At 41.0% G+C, this 20,200-nt stretch overlaps 1 protein-coding gene across 1 annotated transcript; it reads left to right on the top strand.

Annotated features, from left to right (window-relative positions):
• The first annotated feature begins 8 nt into the window (after positions 1 to 8).
• LOC119501063 (heparan sulfate glucosamine 3-O-sulfotransferase 6-like) lies at positions 9 to 20,194 on the top strand. The gene is given in 6 exon segments (XM_037791143.1): positions 9 to 816; positions 18,684 to 18,897; positions 18,899 to 19,099; positions 19,101 to 19,256; positions 19,258 to 19,301; positions 19,303 to 20,194. Coding segments are annotated over 6 exon segments (1,263 nt in total). The 5' UTR covers positions 9 to 289; the 3' UTR covers positions 19,424 to 20,194.
• The last annotated feature ends 6 nt before the right edge of the window (positions 20,195 to 20,200 follow it).

Genomic DNA, 20,200 nt, shown 5'->3' with positions numbered 1-20,200 from the left:
TTAGTTAGACCTCAGAGCTCACAGACACAGCAGCCTGCAAGTCTCATCTGACTGCAAATAAACGAGTCATGTTAAATGACTAAACTTTCTACACTGACGAGGAATAATTTCTGACAAAAAAAAAAAGACAAAGATTATGAGGATCATTTTTTTTTGTGACCAATCCATCATCTCCATGCGATGCCTCACTTTTACGCAACAGGTCCTGAGAGATAAATTTAAGATTTTAAGAATTTAAGAAGCATGCTGTCCACGTTTTGGCCCTTTATTGGCAGCAGGAGATCAACTCATGGGATGTAGCGGATGCAGAGTCAGGTTTGGCAAGGTGCTCTCCAAGGTGTCTGTGTTTTTTACCATGGTCCTGATCTTCACCTACTTCTTCTACTGCCTCACCGGACTCTGTGACTCGGCTCCGAGGACTTTATACAGCCAGAGAGCTTCAGATTATGACTTTCTGGACAATCACCGACGCGTTTTGGGCGAGCTGCGACCGTCGCCGCGTCTCCTCCTTCATCCAGACGCGCAAACGTCTCCAAACGCGGACGCAGAGCAGGTGGAGGTGGAGGTGGAGGCAGAACAGCTGCAGCTTCAACAACAGGTGTTGGACAGGAGAGCAAAGGAGAGCAACAACAACGGCATTCCAGTGGCCAACAGTTTTGGCACCAAAAGGTTTCCGCAGGTGATTATAATCGGAGTGAAGAAAGGAGGAACCCGCGCTCTGCTGGAGTTTCTGCGCATCCATCCGGACGTGAGGGCGGTCGGTGCGGAGCCGCACTTCTTCGACCGGTTCTACGACAGAGGAGCGGAGTGGTACAGGTGAGGAGCGCACAGACACACACACACACACACACATACACACGTGCACACACAGTGTTGCCTTTTAGCTCAATTTTGGCTGCAAAATAAAAACTGAAGGGCAGTTGCAAGGACATTTTTCCCCCTTTCATGAATGTGTAACCAAATTATAGTATAGGTCCAAATAAAGGCACATAGGGCTGATAGCATTAATCTGTTATTTTTTTTATTTTTTTTCCTTGGCAACTATCATGTTTTCCCCAAATGATGTACAGATTGTTATTAAAATGGCTTGAAAAATAGTGCATATAGCTGCCATAAATGGGAAAAAATCTCCCTGGAAGAGGATGCCACCAGACCCCTCTGAAGGTTTGGACTGAGCCCAGATGTTTACAACATCTGGCTCCGCCCCTGTTGTTAATATACATGTTCAGAGTTATTTTAACCCAAACCACAATCTAGTTTTGTTACCTAAACCTAACCAAGTCGATCTTTTCCTAAACCTAACCAAGTCGTTTTTTCCTAAACCTAACCAAGTCGATCTTTTCTTAAACCTAACCAAGTCGATATTTTCTTAAACCTAACCAAGTCGATCTTTTCCAAAACCTAACCAAGTCGATATTTTCCTAAACCTAACCAAGTCGATCTTTTCCTAAACCTAACCAAGTCGTTTTTTCCTAAACCTAACCAAGTCGATCTTTTCTTAAACCTAACCAAGTCGATCTTTTCTTAAACCTAACCAAGTTGATATTTTCCTAACCCTAACCAAGTTGATCTTTTCGTAAGCCTAACCAAGTTGATCTTTACCTAAACCTAATCAAGTTGATCTTTTCTTAAGCCTAACCAAGTTGATCTTTTCCTAAGCCTAACCAAGTCGATCTTTACTTAAACCTAACCAAGTTGATCTTTTCCTAAACCTAACTAAATAGTTTTGTTGCCTAAACCTAACTAACTAGATCTTTTCCTAAACGTAACTAAGTAGGTTAATTTTGAAAAGACTGGAGCATAAATTGACGCGTGCATCACATGTTGCTGGAACATTCCTTGGAGAACGCACAAAATAATGAAGAATAACTTTTCATAAGAAATCATACAAACTGTTACGTTGAATACATTGAACCAAAACACAACACATGTTGAGGAGGAATAATTTTCACTCCTGCCACCTAAAAAAAGGCAAAAATGTGTCTGATGTTACTATTTTTAAGTTACATAACATACACAGGTAGGTAGGGTAGGAATTCGGCGTAAACAGCATGATTAATCTTGAAATCTATTTTTGTAATACTATGCTGGAGTAGAGTTCACAGAATAAATGTTAAACTGATAAATCTACTACACTTGAATATAAATGCCATAATAATCTTGTTAATTAATCTAATTGCAAATTAAGGATCCCTAACAATGCCAAGTAAATGTGGTCTTCAATACTCAGAAGAACATTTACTCAATGATATTAGATGTCTTTAGGGAATAGCACAGTAGTAGTAGAAGTTAAACAACCCCCCATGATAATGTTAGGACGGACACAGATGACAATATTTCCTCAGTAATAGAACTTTACTCCATTAATTTGCCTGTCCAGGCTTTGGAGAAAACATTCGGTTCTTGAGCTTTACAATAAAGCGTCCCAGACAGTGGCGGAGCGGATGATGTATGGCAGGGTGAAGGGTCAGATGAGCAGCGGTTGGTGTCACCTGTGCAGAAGTGCTGATGTCTCCTGTCAATAGACCGCAGACCGCTATACACAAGGCCGATTGATATATACAGATCACCATAAAGCCGATATCCTCCCTGCATGCTGCACTGTAGATCAAAAGGCTAGTGGGGGTCTCTGAGGAGCAGTCCATCATCCTGACAGTCATCTAAACACCATTTATACCCGTCAACGTGACATCCTGTATTAACACTTCCAACCTTGTTCTGAGCGGGAGTCATGCAAACATCACAGTGATTACTCATATATTTATATATATAAAGGATTTAAACCATGATACAATTAACTCGTGTCAAGGTCGGTCTTGGCTGCACGTCTCAAAGATGTTGCACATGCCCGGCAGCTGATCTGGGGGTGACCAGGCTGACCAGAGCTATCATTTGGGTGTCGTTAAGGCCCTAAAGAAGGATTAAGGTCTGGATGAAGATGATCATCTCCAGATGCTCTACAAGCTCCCGGAGAACATCCGAGTTTAGCTCTTGAACGTGGTGTCACAATGCTATTTCTGACCTGTGAGCACACTGTAGCGTTAAAGGTGCCATAAGGAGAGAGCGAGGTTTGACAGGATGAAGAGCTGATTAAACGAACACTTTGATAGCGTGATGGTTCTTGAAACTCTAAGGTGTAATTTAATCTTCTCTTGGCTTTTTTTTCAACCCCCTTAGCTGTGTTTTAACCGGGAACATAAGGACACATGGAAACACTTTCACCACTGATAATTTTAGCATGCTGCTGAGCTTCCTCTCTGTTTTTCTCCGTGCACGTAAACATGCATCACATACGCATTAGCTCCCTTTCCTACTCCTCTTTTACACTTCTCTCACCACTTTCTCTCCCTCTCGTCTAGCTTCACTACTCTTCTCTAAGCGTAAAGGATGTCTTTATGTGGAATACCTGTGGCAGACCTTGGTGTTTCCAGGGCATGTTTTTATGTGAGTTTATGTGTGTTTTAATTAGCCTGACTGGTGCTGTAAAGCTGTTACGCTTTAATGCTGTAGCTGTGTTGGTGCTGTAGCACGGCAGCGACACCAACATGATCCCTGAAAGTTTGATCGGTCATAATAAGGGCTGCAACTCATTTGAGCCCATTTTAACATCATAAAACCCAAAGATATTCACTTTACTATCATATATGACAACTAGTCATTAGATTTGAGAAGCTGGAAACCAGCAAAAGTTTGGCATTTTTGCTTTAAAAGCGGCAGCAGTGTGTAGGATTCAGCATCATCTTAACCCATTCACATGAAAAGGCGTATGATGCCACGATAATGCGCAAGGTGTGTCATTTGTACGCCATGTCTGTACTGACTGCAATGTCAACGCTCTACGTAAATACGCTACGCTCAGAGCTAGTGACGTAGAGTAAAAGGTGAGAAAGACTGCTTATGGCGGGTGGGAGGGGAGGCGGATGGGTCCAACAAAAACACATGACTTTTAACCAAGAGACCGGTGTTTTGTTTTGTAAGTGACGTTTGTTTCCGTACTTATGTTACGTTGTTTCCTTACGTGTTGTTGGACACACAAAAAGCGGCGTACAAATGGCACACGAAAAAGCCTAAAATGCATCCTCATGACACGCAGAATGTCCGTGTAATGTCATGCTATTTATACGCCTTCCCGTGAGACCGGGTCGGGCATCTAGCGGTGTGGTTGCAGGATTGTAACCAACCTCCGCTCACTCCTCATTTTCAAAACCGTGGTAACGCAGTTCACCTCCCTCAGAGGCCAACCTTACCGTAATAACACTTTTAGGAGCAACGGAAGTCAGCCAGCGGCTGGTGGTACCACGGTTTTGTGAGTGGGTTGCCGTATTTTTTGTTGACCGCTATTTTCTTTTGATCGCCGTTGATTAATCCTGTTTTTGCGCACGTTATGAATAAGTTCATCATTTTCATTAAACCAGATTTTTGTTCAACGTATTTTTTTAATCTCAGTGTATAGGGCCCGACCTCAGCCTCTCAGCAGCTTTTAGTTTGTTTCCTGAAGTCGTTACACATACTATTATCAAATAATCGCTTCAATTCGTATCTCCAAAAGCAAACAGAAGAAGAAAGACTCTGTGTGCAATATGTAATTCTATTGTGATGCCAAAATTTGACAAATGACAACTGGGTAAGTGGTCCAGTTAAATCAGTTCTGAATGGGTGTGATCTACTAAAACTAGTTTTATTATTGGCTGTTTTTCTATTTATGGATAGAAGTAAACTAATCTGGAGAAGGTGGAGAAGAGTTGGAGGGATTAACACAACAATAGCGCCAGCAGCAGCAGCAGCAACGTGATCCTGGGTGAAATCACTGAAAGATGAGTCCCTTGTTGTCACTGAAACTCAGAAATTGGGGGAAATCTGTTTGCTGTCATCTGCAGCGGACCCGCAGAGAGGCTGCTGGAAAATGTGTGTGTGTGTGTGTGTGTGGTGTGTGTGTGTGTGTGTGTGTCAAGTGACAGCGAGAGCTCATCCATGTGGAACAAGCAAGTCCTCGTCACAGCAGGGTCAACTCCCTGCCACATCTGGAAGCTACAGTGCACCGCTTTTCCCATCTGATTCGGTTGGAGGCGGCTGTGTATGACAGGCTCTGAAAAGCAAACTCGGAGAGAAAAAAGAGCTTGACATTTTATCTTGTTGAAGTTCCCCGCTTCATCTGCAGCTCTGAGGTAGTAGCGCTGCACGATTATGGCCAAAATGATAATCACGATTATTTTTGATCAATGTTGAGATCACGATTATTTATCACGATTATTATTAGGTTTTAGGGACCAACTATTTTTATTACAGTTTCACATTTAAAAAAACAGAGCGAACAGAGCTAAATGTTATCCTTTTACTTTATTGTCATCTATATTAGTTATTTGCAAAAACACATAACATTCAAATGATTAGGAAATAATGATTGTATTTTTATTTAAATATTGCTTTAATTAAAAAAAATCTTGGCATTAGTATTTTTAATTATAAGGTGCTCAGAGCTAGTGTTAGGAATATCTATTTTTTATTGCTGTGAAAACATCTCCTTCAAACAACTGGATTTATTCACCAAAAACTACATTTTACAAGATTACATTTGAAAGCATCAGGACAGCGTTATAATCTACCATCGCCCAATAACTCATTTTTAGTGAGTAGAGCTTTAGCGCACCATAACGTGCTCCGTGCTGTCGGCAGACGAGCCTATCACTGTGACGACTCTGAGCAGCATCACAGGAATTAATTACAATATGTGTCTGAATTAAGTTAGTCGTTCAAAATGTTTTTAAGGTTATTCCTCCACGACTGATTTTGGACAACTTGCAGCTTTACGTGTTTTTCACTTACTGAAGAACCTCCATACCGACAACATGTTGTGTGTGTGCGCTGTGTGCCCCATGATGTAACATGTTACACACATGTGTCTGACTGGCGAACAACGTGGATATATGAATATGAGAAATGCTGAAAAACCAGCCGGCTTTTCTAAAACATCACATCAACATTGCAGTTGATCATGTTCATTTAATTGTGGGAAGCCAAAATCGTGATCGCGATTAAAATTTGATTAATTGTGCAGCCCTACTCTGAGGTCAACAGGTTCATAGTTATACGATACATATGGATATAAGCATTTCATTGGATCATTAATTTAATCTCAGTATGGCGCCAATTAACCTACATTGTCTTATTACTTTATCGACTCTCCGTTTCAGACACATATGACCTCTGCGTGCTTGTACTTTACTCATAATCAATATATAAAAAAAACTATTAAAATGCATCCAAATCAGAAAATTGTTAATCATTTCGTAGAGGAGTCATAATATGAGGTCATAAAAAACACAGCCTTCGTCCAAGACACATGGCTTCACATTAGCATTATCTGACAAACAATTTGTGCATTGTGATAGTCCGCCTGCTTCCACATGTCCTTGGACAGAGAAATAAGCACCACGATTTAGCAGATGGATGAGAGCCGTGCACGGTCATATATTGCTGTCAGCCATTGGCGATCTCCCCGTGTATGTTTGTTCCAGCAGCATTGTCTTCAGCGAGACAAACTTAGAACCTCATTCATGTGTGTTTTCCATTGCTTTTATCTCGAGTGATCCATTTCCACCCATCCCCGTCTTCTCCTTTGCATGTGTGCATACGAGCCCCATTACGGGAATGGAAAAGCCACAAATAGTGCATTCAGAATGAAGCAAAGATTTTAATGAATTTCTGTGTTGTTTTATGGCTTTAAGGGGGACTTCATGGAGCGATGGGTTTCATATGGGACTTGAGAGCCACCGCAGAAAGCTGAAAAACCTCAGCTTTCCATGGCACAATGGTTGCGATTGTCACGGCTTTGTCACTATGATGTGGGCTGTGAGTGAGTAACTCTCACAGATGAAGTCTATCTTCACGCTCCTGATGATGTTAAAATGAGAAAGATTTGTAGCAGAACAGACAGTTGCTATTTTAAAAGAGATGAACAGTTGGATCTAAAATAACATCCTATAGAAACGACTAGTCTCTTTATATTTAATTTATGAAAAGATGCAGTTCCATTTGAGGAAAAACACCAGTCCACAAGTTCCATCAATATTTTTGAAAGCTTGTCAATTGGCTGACCTACAGTCTTGACACCAAAGGCCACAGCCGATCGGATTGCTATTAAAATGTAGTATAAATCCTTTAAGGGCGGCAGCACAAGGGCAGGGAGAAAACGACAGCACTGCTGAAATTTACATTGGTCCGTAAAATAGATTTTATTTTAAATAAGGATCCGAAGTGATGAGGGTGAAAATAAAATGGGATTATGTCGATCTTTGGGAAAAATGTATGGGCCATTTTTGATGTTGCTTCTTTTCAATATACATCAATTTTGTTAGATCAGAAAGAAGATATATAAGTAATTTCTTTGACACATTAAAGCAACTTGCGGTTTTTAGGTTGTAGTATGGCTCATAACATGGTAATATCGGGCTCAGTTTTAAAGCTAGATAGAAGATACTGGCATCATATGATACCGGAAAACCTAAGGAATCCATTGGTACCGACTATGTCATAACTAGTTTGTCGCAAAAGGAGTGCAAAATAACGCTCCAAACTTACACTACATTTTGGCAAGGAAAAACTGTCATAGCCATTTTCAAAGGGGTCCCTTGACCTCTGACCTCCAGATATGTGAATGAAAATGGGTTCTATGGGTACCCACGAGTCTCCCCTTTACAGACATGCCCACTTTATGATAATCACATGCAGTTTGGGGCAAGTCATAGTCAAGTCAGCACACTGACACACTGACAGCTGTTGTTGCCTGTTGGGCTTGCAGTTTGCCATGTTATGATTTGAGCATGTTTTTTATGCTAAATGCAGTACCTGTGAGGGTTTCTGGACAATATCTGTCATTGTTTAGTGTTGTTAATTGGTTTACAAATAATAAATGTATACATACATTTGCATAAAGCAGCATATTTGCCCACTCCCATGTTGATAAAAGTATTAAATAGTTGACAAATCTCCCTTTAAGGTACATTTTGAACAGATAAAAAATGTGTGATTGCATATTTCTGAGTAACTGAAACACTGAAATAATATTAATGCATATTTTAAAAGGATATTTCTTAGATAACTGTAATGGTATGTATAAAATATATGTACTGTTCTTTACAGTTTATAAAACGGAGTACATACCAGTTTTTTGCCGTTAGATTACTGAAGTCTGTTGTCATGTATAAACCATATGTTGGTTGATCATTCCATAATGATGTGCTTGTGATGTGTTTATGAAAAGTAAATTAGTTGATTCACACTTAATATCCACAATATTGCTTTTCATTTTCGTAGTGTTAATGGAACAGAATGATTTGTTTCACCTCCATTATGAGCTGTGAAGGTTTATTTATAACCTCTAACCGTAGGTGAAAGTGTGCTGATTCGAACACTTACCGTGTCAGCCTAGATATCTGACAGCTGAAATGGCGAAAGTGGACTCTAATGCGCATGGGGCGACGTTTTCCAGCGCGAGGGTGATTTTCCCCGACACCTCGTTCTGCGTCCCAGCCCCCGAGGCCATTAGTGATGGAGGCTGAATGCCACTGATTGGTGTAACAGACCAGGAAGTGGTCTCTGTAGTGTTGAGTTGTATTGTGTTTTAATGGTGGTGGGTTCTGGCTGCAGTTGGGTCTAGGTGGTGTTATAAGGCCCACAGTCACACCCCATATGGTGGGGAATTATAATAATTTGAGGCGCATTGTGGTGCATTTTGGGGGCGCCTGTAAAAAATCTTTCAGTCGTGCCGTTTTAGCTCCGGACTGCAGTTAGCCGTGAGGAAAAATGCTTTGTGTCAGTTGGCCGAAATGAAAACGTCTCAGATGCGTGGTAAGTCATGCTCAGTTGCACTGCTATTTCCAGAAAAGATTAACACGAGGGTAGAAAACAGAATGGGAGTAAACCATGGAAATACAATGATATGGAAATACAATGATATTACCAGTGGGGAAATTAATACAATTTTTATCGCACATAGTCAACAATTACATGTTTGAATGGAACAAGTCTGATTCTCATAACTGACCAAGAGAGCCGCAGTCCATGATGCTCTGTTTAGCATCAGGCTAACATCAGCATAAGGACTGGGTATCAAACTTCAGTACTTGTTGGGCACAAATTGTGTCCCATGCATCAAGTTTCCAAAAAATAGTGTTGAAAGTTGGATTCACAGTTGCGCTAGATGAAAAGTTAAAGAGGACCTATTATGCTCATTTTCAGGTGCATACTTGTATTTTGGGTTTCTACTAGAACAAGTTTACATGCTTTAATGTTAAAAAAAAAATGAACACCAAACTGTTCGGACTCCGCTCTAACTAGTTTTGTTTTGAGGGCGTGCCAAACTAGCTGTTATGCAAATGTGTTACTTGGTGACATCACCACGTTACGGAGGAAAAGGTGGGACTGAAAGCGAGGCGTTTCAGGCCGTTCAGGAGCAGTGTTTCTGTTTTGTTTATACTCGCGCGAGCCTCCGTAGATGGGCACGCACTACAAGCGTGCACAGAGGCGTTTATGCTCAGCGTGTTTGTTTGTTGCAATATGCTCTGAAACGCCAGGAGGCGTATAAACTAAATATTCTGTGGATAAGCAAGAAGTGAACGAGTGTTATCGGAAAGGAAAAGTAGGCTGCCTGGCAACAGTAGTAAACACAGATGTACGTACCGCCAGACATTACATTTGTGTTACTGTAATTATTACTGTCACTTACCTCCAAGTCAAACTAATCTTCCGTCTCTCGGTGCTTCCCTTCGCGTCGCCAATCTTTCTATCAGACCTTTTTTTTTTTTTTTAGCTTTACAAAACGATCACTCAGATTCTTTCACAGCCTGCAGCAAAAAAGCCTCTTCTTTCTCCAGTGTGTTGCCTGTTTCTTTACAAGTATTTATTGTCATGTGACTGTCCCCTGTGGTCTCTAATAAGGTTATATAATAATAGGTTGTGCGAACCTGCCCGGCCAGTCTTCCCTCGATGTTGAAATGGAAGGCGCAGTCGGCGCATAGTTACAAAAATGTGCGCCGGCTGACCATAAAACCAGGCTTTACTCCCTTTGGGGCGTTGATTTTGAGCTTTGTAAACTTTGCAGACCTTTACGTGCACAAGAACCTATATAACACACTAAAAGAAAGGGGGAAAAGCACATAATAGGTCCTCTTTAATTAAGGGATCACCAAAGTTATTATCATGAGGGGGGACATGAATGTGTGTGTATCAAATTTCACGGCAATCTATCCAGCAGTTGTTGAGATATTCAGTCTCAACCAAAGTCACTTATTTTGTTAAACCAGAAAAAAATGGTTTTGTGGGAAAAAACATTTTTTATTCAAAACAATATAAAAAAAAAAGTATGTTTTAGTTTGGCGCAGATATAGAAAATGTTAAAATACCCTGTTGAGTGTCACCACTACTACTTCCACGTGCCAAATGCTGAAGTCATTACTGATTTCCGCAGCAAACCATCACTGACGTCCTCTTTAAGTCCCCTAATTATGATTGGACGCCATGCAGTCACTAATTAGCGACTGACCAACAAAACGGATTTCTTTATAGAAAAAGCCCACACACACACTCACACATATGTGCATGATTTTAAACCCCCACGCACACACACACACACATTCAAACTCATTGCGCCGGTATCCTGCTGTAAACCACCACAGATGATGAAAATGTAAAACATGACGTCTCTGTGGGAGTACCACTTCAGCTAACCTCCTGTCGAGAAAACCCCTCTGCTCCCTCCATTACTGCATCATTATTCATAGCAGGGGAAAAAAAATAATCTGATAACAATGTATTTAAAATCTGTGGGTGGCAACAGTCTTTCTGCCAGCATGTGGTTTCCCAAGGGGGCTCTAACCATCCACTTCCTCTCTCTGCCGACGGAGAGAGGGGATCAGCGTCTGCAAAAGCGCCGGAAATTCACCTCCAGGCTGAGTTTTTTTTTACTTTAACTCTTACACAACTCTTGTGAAATATTGTTTATAATGTTGCTCAAGCCCGTCCTCGGGCTACGTTTCGTTTTTAACACACGTTAACTTTCCAACTTTGGGCGTCCATGACAACTCGAAGGCCTCGCCGCTTGCTCAGTTTCTGTTTAGACAAAGAACGCAGAGACAGATGCGGCGTTTCGCCCTTACTGACAATGATGACTCCTCCTGTGTGTGTGCAGAGTAGTATCACATCGACAGCGTCAACGGGCGTGTTGACGGGGTCTCATGGTGAACCTCTATGTCTTTGTCACTGCAGTGCAACCCAGACAGGTTTATACTTAATGGTTTGGGCCTTTTGGGAAATACAATACATCTTGCGGGGAGTTAGATGGAAGATCGATACGAGCTCTCATGATGGAGGTCGGTATCAATCTTCCATCTAAACTCCCTGCAAGAAAACAAATAAGCGTAAATGTCAAACTATTCTTTTAAAACGGCTCGGTTTGCTCGCTTGTTGAGCTTTTTTTTCCTGCAGCATATGGTTCATCCAGGCATGAAAGCGTAAATCAGGGTTCCACACACTCGTCCCTTCAAGCTGACGGGGCCGCTGGACGGCCTCGAGGCTCCTTCTGTCACCCTCTGAGAGAGCACAGCAGCACTGCCGGGAAATGTTTTCCTCCAGTTTTGTTGTTTGCTCCCATCGTCATTTTTTTTATGGCCTTGATTTCCACTAATTGGGTTTCAGCTCTGAAAAGCGTTGGACGCAGCAGCAGAAGTCTCAAGTGTTTAGCGTAGATGGTCCAGTAAACTAATATAAATAAGCCATGGAAAATTTAGATCTGTTTTTGTTTTTCAGAAAAAAATGACAACGATAATTGGTATTTTTTGGATCTTTTTTGTCTCCGGTCAGCTCTGCTACTGTGTGCAGAATGCCTTTTGTTAGGAGCGCTGCGGCGATAGCTGCAGCACTGCAGCGGGAGAAAGCCATAATCTCGGGGGCAGGAAGTCTCACTGGCCACATCCTTGTTGCCAGCGATTAGTACTTAATCTTCTGATCCAGACTGGCTAGAACATATCAGTAGTGTAATCAGCGGTGCAGCACTTCAGGGAGGAAAAGTTGCTATATCCTTTAAGCAGCAGGGAGTTCCAGACTAATATGTCCAAGACTTTACCTACTGGGCTAAGATAGAGAACATCTTCGTGCCCCGAGTTACTCTCTTTGCACAAAAATAGACTGAAAAGGCATTTCTCTTTAACCCTTTACTATTCCTCCCTCTTTTTTTAGAGGGGTAGGGGATGTTCAGGAGGAGATAACGAGTCAGATGTCACATAGAAGTGGTGTACGTCATCTGAAAGCTGAAGATTAATTTGAGATGAAAATAAATTGTGAAAGTGTATAAGAGCGTAGAACGTATTGATAGAAGTTTCTGATTTCAATCCCCATGCTCTATTATGTCTCACAAATTGTTGCAGCAATCTTTGGGTTGATACCATTTGTTACACAATTTGGTACTAAATTAACCATTTTTTACCACTCGAAAATTTATTAAAATGATCAATAATCCCTCCAAAACACCACATTAAGACACCAAAGACCATTGAGGAACACCATAGAAAAAAGCCATGCTGTGATTTGGTTTCAAAAACTTTTCACATTTGGAGATTTCTGCAAGAATTGCGCTTTTTCGGCGATTGGATGGCGAGCACTTCTGTTGTGTAAACTGCTCAGAAACCCCCTTATTGTCAATCTAGCTAGGAAAGCCATCCATCCTCTGAATGCTCTAGGTCTCTAGTTTGTGGCTGTAAAGTTTCATGAGGCTGTGATTATCCTAGAGGTCACCACAGGTCATTTTATACAGGGGAGGTCAGTGAAATGGCTCCTATGGGGACTAACATCATCATACATGAATACAGTTGGGCTCATTGGATCCACAAGAGTCTCAGCTTTACAGTGATACCCAATTTATGTAATTCAACCTGTTTGGGACCCCAGTATGCAGAAATATTCAAATACATCATTTTAGAATAGAAGAAAAATAACACATTTATATTGCATGAAAAAAACTGCATGTTTTTGATTATCATAAAGTGGGCATGTCTGTAAAGGGGAGACTCGTGGGTACCCATTGAACCCATTTCTTTCACATATCTTCAGGTCAGAGGTCAAAGGTACCCCTTTGAAAATTCACCATGCCAGTTTTTCCTCGCCAAAATTTTGCGTAAATTCGTGGTGTTCTAAGTTTCATATGATGCCAATATCTTCACTTTGAAAACTCAGTTTGCAAGAACCTCTGAAAGCGGCCGGAGTTTTAAGGGGTTAAGTTAAATAAAAGAGCTGTATTTGTCAAACACATATAACCTCATAGATTTACATGCATGAGAAAATTGACAATAAATGAATCATCGCTGATCTGTTTACTGTTCGTTCTGACACAACCACATACAGGAGCAGATTTATGATCGGCTATTATTGATTCTCTGATAATGAGACAGATTGTGATGAGGGGAGATAGGGACCCGATGAGAGAGAGAGGAGGGGGGTAAAAGCATAATTCATTAACTATTCATGAGTATGGAAAGACACTTATGGTCAATTACTGAAGTGACACTTATGTGAAGGAGTGAAGGACAAATGGAGAGGAGTATGGATGAGAGAGGGGAGATACGAGCGCTCAGTTTCTCATCAGTAAACACTGACACCTCCGCACTCACACGAGTGTATGTGCAACTAACACACACACACACACACACACACACACACCACACACACACACACACACTCACACACACACACACAGTGAACAATCTGTCATAGAGACAGACTTATTGATTAGACACAGATAAACAGGGGACAGACAGGCAGCGATAGGCCATTTGCAGCTCTTGTAGTTGGATAATAATCAATTAATGTGTCTTTTATTATGGAGATCATTTAGTGGGAGTGGATTGAAACCGGCTTAACTTTAAGTAAAGGATGAAACTCGAAGCTTACACAGGAACAAGAAGTGTGTTTCTTTCCTCCTTCACACTCATCATAGTCATGAACGTGTGACAACAAATACATTTTCATAATTACAAAACTACAGAAGGTTGCAGCACACTAATATAAACCCTTTAACATGCAGTTTTACCTTTAGTTTCCCCTTAAATAGCACTTTTCATTTTATTCCACACTGTCTGACAGTATCCTTTACACGATGGAGTATTAAGGGCCACATTGAAGGAAAAAGAAAATCAGAGATTTCGAGATTAAAGCATAATATTACGAGAAAAAGGTTGTAATTTAATGAGAATAAAGTCATAACTTTACGAGAAAAAAAGTCATAATATTACGAGAATAAAGTCATAACTTAATGACTTTATTCACCAGAAGTTTGATGAGAAGATCAATACACTCTAACGCTGAGTATGAAGCTACTAAGGTGGGGGAAAAAAACGATAAAGCATAGTATCGTGATATTTTGCGTTACAATATTTTATAAATACACGGATGTTAAGTATCGGATCTTTTATTATATAAACTGTTAAACCTCTTAAATCTGATGCTATTCTGTCTTTCGGATGTTGTAGCGCTCAGTCTTAAAGCTAGAGTGAAGATACTGGTATCATATGAAACTAGAAAAAACCTAAAGAATAGATTGATACCAAACATGTCATGATAGCTTGTCGGGAAAAACGCTAAAATAACGCTCCAAATTTACACTAAATTTTTGGCGGGGAAAAAGTGGCATGGCCATTTTCAAAGGGGTCCATTGACCTCTGACCTCAAGATATGTGAATGAAAACTCTGAGATGAGCAGAGTGAAAACTGAATCTTATTACATCAAACAGATGTTGACAAACTGCATAATTTGCAGTTGAAAAAGGTAATAAAGTATATCGCAATAAGATCGTATCGTGAATTAAGTATCGTGATAATATGGTATCGTGGGTCTCTGGTGATTCTCACCCCTAGAAGCTACAGCCGGTTAGCTTAGCTTAGCACAAAGACTGGAAACAGCTCACTATGTCTTGTTTTGTTTAATCCCTACATAAAAAAACAAAGTGTAAAAACAACATGTGTTTTATTTTTACGGGACGCAGGAAGTAACAGCACCGTGCCAAGAAATAGTCCGACACGTAATCCCCCCTTAAACCACAACATGTTGCTTTTACACTTTTGTTTTTGTACAGGACTAAACAAAGCAGATACACGTGTTAATTATGAGCTGTTGAGGTGCCGGAGGTGGATTTTGTTACCTTTGGACAGAGCCAGGCATGCTGGCGGTAGCTTCATATTTTACCGTAGAGACTGTATCAATCTTCTCATTTAACTCTGTCAAAGTGTGTTGTTCAAAATGTCAAACTATTCCCTTAAGGGTCTCCACTACAATTTAAAAAGTTTTGTGGGTTTTCAACAATGTTTGGCTGCACAGGGAGAGCACCAGCAGGCTGCTGCTTGTTGAGGGGTTAACCTACTGTGCTGCGTTTAAACCACAGAATGAGCGCAACCTGTACTTTGAATACTGACTGCTGCTCCTAACCGCAGTCAATCGCTGCTTTGTGTACTTTCAAACTATTGGAAGTTTCATCAACCCTATTTCACTTCCACATCGAGGCTTTGCCGAACTCTAGTTCTCTCAGCTGGAACCAGTGGGCAACCTCAGAGTCTGAGAAGTGAAGCCAATGCTGAAGTGTCTTAAACTTGCATTCTTTCTAACAGCCAGCAGGGGGGCGACTCCTCTGGTTTGCTAAGAGAAGTCTGATTGTATAGAAGTCTATGAGAAAATGAGCCTACTTCTCACTTGATTTATACATCAGTAAAACATTGTAAACATGAGTTTATGGTCTCAATCTCTAGTTTCAAAGTCTTCTTCAATACAGCATGATGTTCATGTTAGTAATTATGGTTCCATTTAGAGTCAGATAGACCATAAAGCAGGGGATGCTTAGGGCGTGGCTACCTTGTGATTGACAGGTCGCTACCACGGCGTTGTCCGTTCTAGGAGTTGTCCGTGTTTTGATCTTTAAAACCCTTTCACAGTGTGTTTTGAGTTCATGAAAGTTAATTATAACCTTTTTGGTCGCCTGAAAATGTCTATTCAGCGTGCGTTTGTACTTAGCTCCACCCTCTCGTAGCACTTCTGGTTGTCAAAAGACCAAGACGGCGACGACCAAAATATCTGCTTCCAAACGGCAGTCCACAAACTCCAATAGGTCGACATCACGGTGTCTACGTCCACATTCTTATATACAGTCTATAGCTGTGAACATAAAGGAATATAAATAATGTTGGCATACTACCAATACTCAAGACTTAAGTGGTCAATCTTTCTACATGCCAAACAAGTGTGTATTTGTTTTTATGCTGTTTTCATCTTAAAGGCTGACAATTGTTATTCTACAAGCAAACAATGGGTCTAATAGACCATTACTTTATGAATACTACAGTTTGCTTTTTAATAACAATAAATCAAACCAGTGTTTAACCACAGTCAATCTCACTGTAACAACTTCCAAAATTGAAATAAATTTCCCTTGGACGTCCATACAGTGATCTACATTTCTGAATGGCCCTCTTGTCACTGACATTTGGACTCTACGCAGACTCTAATAAAAGCCACAGGCTCCGTTACTTGTTTATTTTATAGGAAGCCACATGAAAAGCTCTCTGTTTCCAGTAACAAATAAGATGAACTATGAAACATTTGAAACATTGCTCATTGTCCCGTTTGTCACGCAAGAAAACAATTTGTCCCTGAAATCCAAAATCCACCACAATTTTTGCATCACACACAGTCCGTCAAATGTGGACACATGGAACAAACCGCCAGATCTGTCGAATACCACGTTTCCCACAATGCCTGTTTGCCAGATAGTACTGAAGTTTATAGGACAGCAGATTGCACACAGTTAGTAAGCAGAGACTTACAAACAAAGAAAAGTTTAAATGTAGAATGTAGATTAGCGATTATTGGTTTGGATTACAGATTAATAGACTTTGCATTGCATGCAACATGTATCTCTGCAATATGCAAGCACATAATTCAACACATGCCTTTTCCCTGTCGTGTTCTTCATCTCTCCTCCTTGCAGCCATATGTTTAACACACTAGCTGAGCTCAGCAGCTCGCCATCCTGGTTGCACTTCCTGACTCTGGTCATGTTTGGTCTGTTTGGGTCCTTGTAAGAACCCGTAGGGGAGGTGAAGGGGGGGCGGGGGGGCACTTTGCTCTTGCAGGAAGAAAGGAGGGTGGAAATCTGTAGGAAGATTGCTGTTAAGTGGTTCTTGAGGCTTTGTGGTTTTGACTCATCAGGCCCGTAGTGAGTGGATGGTCCTGTTGTGCAGGTCTTTAGTGAGGCTCCGATGGGCTGTCTGAGGCCCCGGTACATAAACACACCACAGAGTATACGGACCTTAATCACACAGATTTTGGGGGTGCTTTAATGTTTAGCGTATATAACGTGTTTACGTTATCTCTTGATGTTCTTTTCACTGTAGTCAGTTTGTACCCCACATGTGATTAAATTCACATACGGGTGTGATTTCACAGAATGTAAAGCAATAATGCAACTGGCACTTTCTTTTTTTTTTTAAAGCTGCATTAATCAATATTTTTATAGTAATAATAGGTCAGACGTCTATGTGTTATGTGAAAGGGGGTTACTATTATTGATGGACAAACAGAGAATTATCACCCAACTCTGCAGTTCCCCTCAGCTCCTCAGTGTTTTAGTGTCTTTCAGCTCATTGTTTTGGTTTTGCAGCCCACGACTTTACTCTTTTGGATCGCTCAGTAGCGGTTGTTGTTTCCAGGTATAACAGCCAGCTGTTTTTCAGTGAAAAAAACTCAGATAAACCAACTGTATCTACCTGCCTTGCAGCTAACTGTGGAACATTTAGCAGCTAAAGAGCCAGATATTTCCCCCAGGAGTTGGTGGAGACCAAAAACGGAGCTAAAATTTGGATTTATATTTATCGGGTGGACTCAAACACGACTACAAATGGATGCTAACTGTACTAGATGTGTATAAGTCACTGTAATATCAACTTTATAAGGCTGTGGTAATAGAGTGCTCCAGGGATGACATATTTTTGTAGGCCAACCAGGAAGTTAGCACCGCCCTGGTTCCTTCAACAAAAAGTCAATGGGATTGTTCCATTTGGTTTTGCAGAAAAATAAGCTCTGTGGCAAACAAACGCTTATGATACTTACATGTTTTGTTCAGCAAGATAATCTCCACAAATGAACACCACTTTAATGATTATCTAAGTGTGAATGCAATCGGCAGAAGTAAACAGCTAACCTTAGGCTATAAACAAACTACACCACGGTCGCATGAACGTGAGGCGAGGCGGAGGATTTGGCCTGATGATGTTTTGTATTCTCATTTAGCCATTTTATATCGTAGAATAAAACATTAAAATCTCTTCAGCTTGTGTTAACCACAGACCTTATTTCAGGCGTCTAACTAAAAACCCATTGACTTTGAGACAAGGGAACTGGAAGTGCTGAAATGTTAACTCATTTCCAGGTTTTAGGACTCATTCCTTCAGCTCTCTGTGTGTCAGAGTTGTGTTTGCAGCTTTTTTCCGCTGCCACAAATGGCTAAAAAATAGATACTGCTTTAGAAAAGCGCAATATATGTGTTATCCCAACTATTGGGCTTTCAAATCAGCTAGATGTATTACAGTTGTTACGGCTTTGAGAGATGAATCTGAATTTTGTGTCTGATCAGTTTCTTCTTTTCATTTAGGAGCCTGATGCCTCGGACGCTGGACGGCCAGATCACCATGGAGAAAACCCCCAGCTACTTCGTCACAAAGGAGGCTCCTAGCCGCGTCTGCACTATGAACTGCCAAACCAAGCTCATTGTGGTGGTCAGGGATCCCGTGACGCGGGCCGTATCTGACTACACCCAAACACTGTCCAAGAACCCAGGCCTTCCATCCTTCCAGAGCCTGGCTTTAAAAAAACTCCACCACAGGTCTGATTGACACCACGTGGAGCGCCGTGCGCATCGGCCTCTACGCCAAACATCTGGAGAACTGGCTTCAGCACTTCCCCTTGTCTCACTTTCTGTTTGTCAGCGGTGAGCGCCTGGTGTCCGATCCGGCCGGGGAGATGGGCCGTGTTCAGGACTTTCTGGGTCTGAAAAGGGTCGTTTCAGACAAAACACTTCTACTTCAACCAGACCAAAGGTTTTCCCTGTTTGAAGAAGCTCCGAGGGAGCAGCAGACCTCGCTGCCTCGGAAAGTCCAAGGGCAGACCCCATCCCCAGATCCCCTCTGAGGTCCTGCAGAGGCTCAGAGACTTCTACAGGCCCTTCAAACCACCGTTTCTACCAGATGACTGGACAAGACTTTGGCTGGGACTAATAGAGGAGATAAAATCCAGTCTGACAGTTTAATGCTCCACAGGACTAACGCTCTCAGGGACGGGGAGAGAGGAATACAAGTCCACAAGCTGAATCCTGCCTCAGTGGACTCAACATGACATGCAGCACATGAACTGTCACTGTTTTGTCGGAGAAATGCCGACATGTGCTGCCAATATGCAAGTTACACACATAGTTAATGGCTTAGTTATTAAACCATTAAACCCTTTTCTTGCCCGTATAATGTTATACCGAAGTTAGAAGCAAAGTGCGTACCAAAGGGAAAGGAAAAAACTTTGCCTTTGAATATCATTTTGTCTATAAAATAAGCTGATATTTATAGTTTCTGTTGATTTGAAATGCGACAGTTACAGATTTCTTTTATGAAAGAAATGTATTTATTACACGACAAGGCAAGACATAAAACTGAATATGTTTTCATTGACAGGACATTGGGAAAAAAATGTCATACTCCATGATAAACCACTATGTCTTTTTAATTATTAGCAGTGTTACTTTGACTGCATTTATATTTTCATTACATTTACTGTTTCCAAATGTCCTTTGAAAAGCTACATATCTTAGTCTGATGTTGCAGGGTATTTCTCTGCACGTTGCAGTTGATATACCAATGATACCTCATGTGTAAATATTAAATGTGATCAGAAACCACACATACACACGTTCTATGGCAGTTGTAGATATTTCTCCCCACACATATTTTAATTGCCTTGGACAGCACCGACTGTATCGGCTGTTACTCACTGTTTTGATCTGTGATTATTTTGAACCATCTAAAACTCCATATGTAAAGTACACAAATCACAGTGGTGTGTATAAAACCTAAATTCTGACCTGTGTTGTGAAGTAAAGTTTTATCTGACATGACATCCAGA

The sequence above is a fragment of the Sebastes umbrosus genome, chromosome 14, assembly GCF_015220745.1.
Source record: "Sebastes umbrosus isolate fSebUmb1 chromosome 14, fSebUmb1.pri, whole genome shotgun sequence".
NCBI classification, from domain to species: domain Eukaryota; kingdom Metazoa; phylum Chordata; class Actinopteri; order Perciformes; family Sebastidae; genus Sebastes; species Sebastes umbrosus.
Note: the sequence above shows the minus strand (reverse complement) of the source record. Positions and strands in the feature narration are given on the sequence as shown.